This window comes from Calidris pugnax, unplaced genomic scaffold (genome assembly GCF_001431845.1).
Source record: "Calidris pugnax isolate Ruff unplaced genomic scaffold, ASM143184v1 scaffold356, whole genome shotgun sequence".
NCBI classification, from domain to species: Eukaryota; Metazoa; Chordata; class Aves; order Charadriiformes; family Scolopacidae; genus Calidris; species Calidris pugnax.
In genome coordinates, this window is record NW_015091066.1 from 1 (window position 1) to 3,028 (window position 3,028).

At 54.3% G+C, this 3,028-nt stretch overlaps 1 protein-coding gene across 1 annotated transcript in view; it reads left to right on the forward strand.

Moving 5' to 3' along the window:
* The first annotated feature begins 133 nt into the window (after positions 1–133).
* Positions 134–3,028, forward strand: part of LOC106896730 (tenascin-X-like) — a 9,239-nt gene continuing 6,344 nt past the window's right edge. Inside the window, exons 1-3 of the mRNA XM_014956928.1 lie at positions 134–545; positions 1,249–1,542; positions 2,756–2,933. Of these exons, the coding sequence (XP_014812414.1) occupies positions 182–545; positions 1,249–1,542; positions 2,756–2,933 (836 nt within the window). The 5' untranslated portion in view covers positions 134–181. The remainder of the gene's footprint in view (positions 546–1,248; positions 1,543–2,755; positions 2,934–3,028) is intronic.

Sequence of the window (3,028 nt, forward strand, 5' to 3'; positions counted from 1 at the left end):
CTGTCACAGGTGAGGGGGCTGTGGGCACTATCTATGGCCTTTTGGAAATTGTTTTGTCGTGTAACATCATCTGTGTTTTTTATCTGTTCTGAGTTTTTTTGACTTTTTTGGCACTGGGATCATCAGGTAGGTGGTGACATCAGCTAGGTGGTGACAATTGATGGCATGGGAGCATTGAAATATGGAGGGACTGAGGGTTGGGGATGGATGGATGGATGGATGTTCACATCTTGCATATCTCTCGGTTGCAGCCCCAGTTCTACAAGAAGGAAAAGCACCATCTCAGCCCCGCCTTGGCAACCTCACCGCTTCCCACATCACCTCTGACTCCATCCAGCTGGAGTGGAGCATCCCTGAGGGCACCTTTGACTCCTTCACGGTGCAGTACAGGGATGCCCAAGGGCAGCCCGAGTCACTGCTCGTGGATGGAGAGTCCCACACGGTGACCGTGCCTGGGCTGTCACCGTCTCACCGATACAATTTCTATCTGTACGCTGTGTCGGGGCAGAAACGTCTGGGTCCCATCTCACTTGACACCATTACAGGTGAGGGTGTGTTCTAGATCAGTGTATGTCCCCTTTGGGCACTGGTTTGGAGTGTGGGAGGAGCTGGGGCTTGGTCTCTTTGGTCTTGTGGGAAATGGGAATATCTCTCAGATGTTGATTAGGGTTGGATGGAGCAGGCAAAGTTGGAGGGATCGTGGGAGAGGTTGATGAAAGAGGGTTTCTTGGATGGATGGATGGATGGATGGATGGAAGGATGGATGAAAAGATGAATGGATGGATGGATTAGTGGATGGAAGGCTTGGTGGATGGATAGAAAGAAGGTTGGGTGGGTGGATGGATTATTGGACGGAAGTTTGGGTGGATAGGTGGATGGGAAGTTGGGTGGGTGGATGGATGGATTGATTAATCGATGGGAGGATGGATAGAAAGACTGTTGAGTGGATGGATATGTGGATTAATCAATGGAAGTTTGGGTGGCTGGAGGGATGGATGGGTGCATGCAAGTTTGAAGAGACTGGGGTGATATGGGTGGCTGGATGGCTTATTGTTATCCACATAGTTGGGTGGATGGAAGGATGATGGATGGAGGGAGAGAGACAGTTGGATGGAGAGAGGTCAGAGGGATGGATGGTGGCATGGGTTGATGGATGGATGGTTAGAGGAATGGTTGGTTGTTGAACCAATGGATGGATGGATGGATGGGTTGATGTTTATGCTCTTCATTGTGCCCTCTCTTTTGCAGCTCCAGCTCCACAAAAGGAGAAATCACCCTCCCAGCCCCGCCTGGGCGAGCTCATGGCCACTCATGTCACCCCCGAGTCCGTGCAGCTGGAGTGGAGCGTCCCCGAGGGCACCTTTGACTCCTTCACGGTGCAGTACAAGGATGCCCAAGGGCAGCCGCAGGTGCTGCCCGTGGACGGTGGTTTGCACATGGTGACTGTGCCTGGGCTGTCCCCGTCCCAGCTCTACAAGTTCAACCTGTACGGGGTGTGGGGTCAGAAACGTCTGGGCCCCATCTCCACGGACGCTGTCACAGGTGAGGGGGCTGCTGTGTCCCCTTTAAGTGCTGTTTTTGGGGTGGTGGCAGGAGTTTGGGCAAGGCTCATCTTGGTCCTTTAGGTCTTGTGCGAACTGGGAACATCTCTTGGGTTCTAAGGAGGCTCTGGATGACGGGATGGGTGTGTGCATGGTTGGAGGACTGGATGGATGGAAGGAAGTTGCTTCTTTGATGTTTTGGCTGTTTGGATGACTGGGTGAATCCCTGGCTGGATGGATCCATGGAACAGTGGGACCAAATTCTTGGTGCCAAGTGTGGGATTGATAGAGGGATGAGAGATGAAGGTTGGGGGGGGTGGAATGACAGACTGATGGGTGTGTGGACAAAGGATGGATGGATGTTTATTAGTTGGTTGAATGAGTGGATGGACTGAAGGTTAGTTGGACAGACAGATGGACAATGGAGGGTTGGATGGATGGGTGGATGAAAGGTTGTTTGGATGGATGAAAGGTTGGCTGGCAAGACAGATGATCTGATGGCTGGTTGGAGAGATGGATGGGTGGCTTTATTGGTGGAGGGAGATTGGTTGGTTTGACAGATGGTTGACTTGACAGTTGGATAGATGGATGGATGACTGGGGGTTTAATGGATGGACTGTTAGTTGGTTGGACAGTTGGACTATTGGAGGGTTGGAAAGGTAGATGTACAGTTGGATAGATGGGTGAATGGTTGATGCTGGACACTTGCATGGTTGGTTGGACAACTGGACAACTGATGGTTCGTGGTTGGATGGCTGACAATTGGATGGTTGGACAGTTGATGTTTGACTGTTGGACGGTTGATGGTTGGATGGTTGGTTGGAGTGATCATAGAATCATAGAATCGTCCAGGTTGGAAGAGACCCTTGGGATCATCGAGTCCAACCATCTCCCCTACTCTACAAAGTCCTCCCCTACACCATGTCCCTCAGCACTGCATCTAAACGGCCCTTAAACACAGCCAGGGATGGGGACTCCCCCCCCTCCCTGGGCAGCCTGTTCGTCCGTCCTGGCTGGGGGGTCCCTGGTGGAGAGCATCCTCTGGGGGGTGTGGGTGGGGGACCCTGAGGTGCTACAGGGGGTCTGGCTGTGGGGGGTGTCCATGGGAATTTCTGTGGGGCTGGGGTGTGTGTGTGTCTGACTGGGGGAGCAAGTGGGTGGGTGGGTCCTTGGGGGGCTGGGGTGTGTCAGTGGCTGCCCCCTCCCCCACGCAGGTGCCCCAGGGACCCTCTGGGTGGGGACTGTGTGGCCCCGCAGTGCCCGGCTACACTGGGCACCCCCCCGTGTGCCCCCTGATGGCTACGACCTTGTCTACGGACCCCCCGGGGGACCCCAGAAGGTAACACCACCAGTCCCCCACCCCAAAGCACCCCGAAACGCCCGGGCAGTAATGCCCTGGGGACCCCGATGTCCCCCTGAAGACTCCAATAAACCCCCCGGAGACTCCAACACCCCTCCCCAGGGTCACCCAAATTACCCCCCTCTCC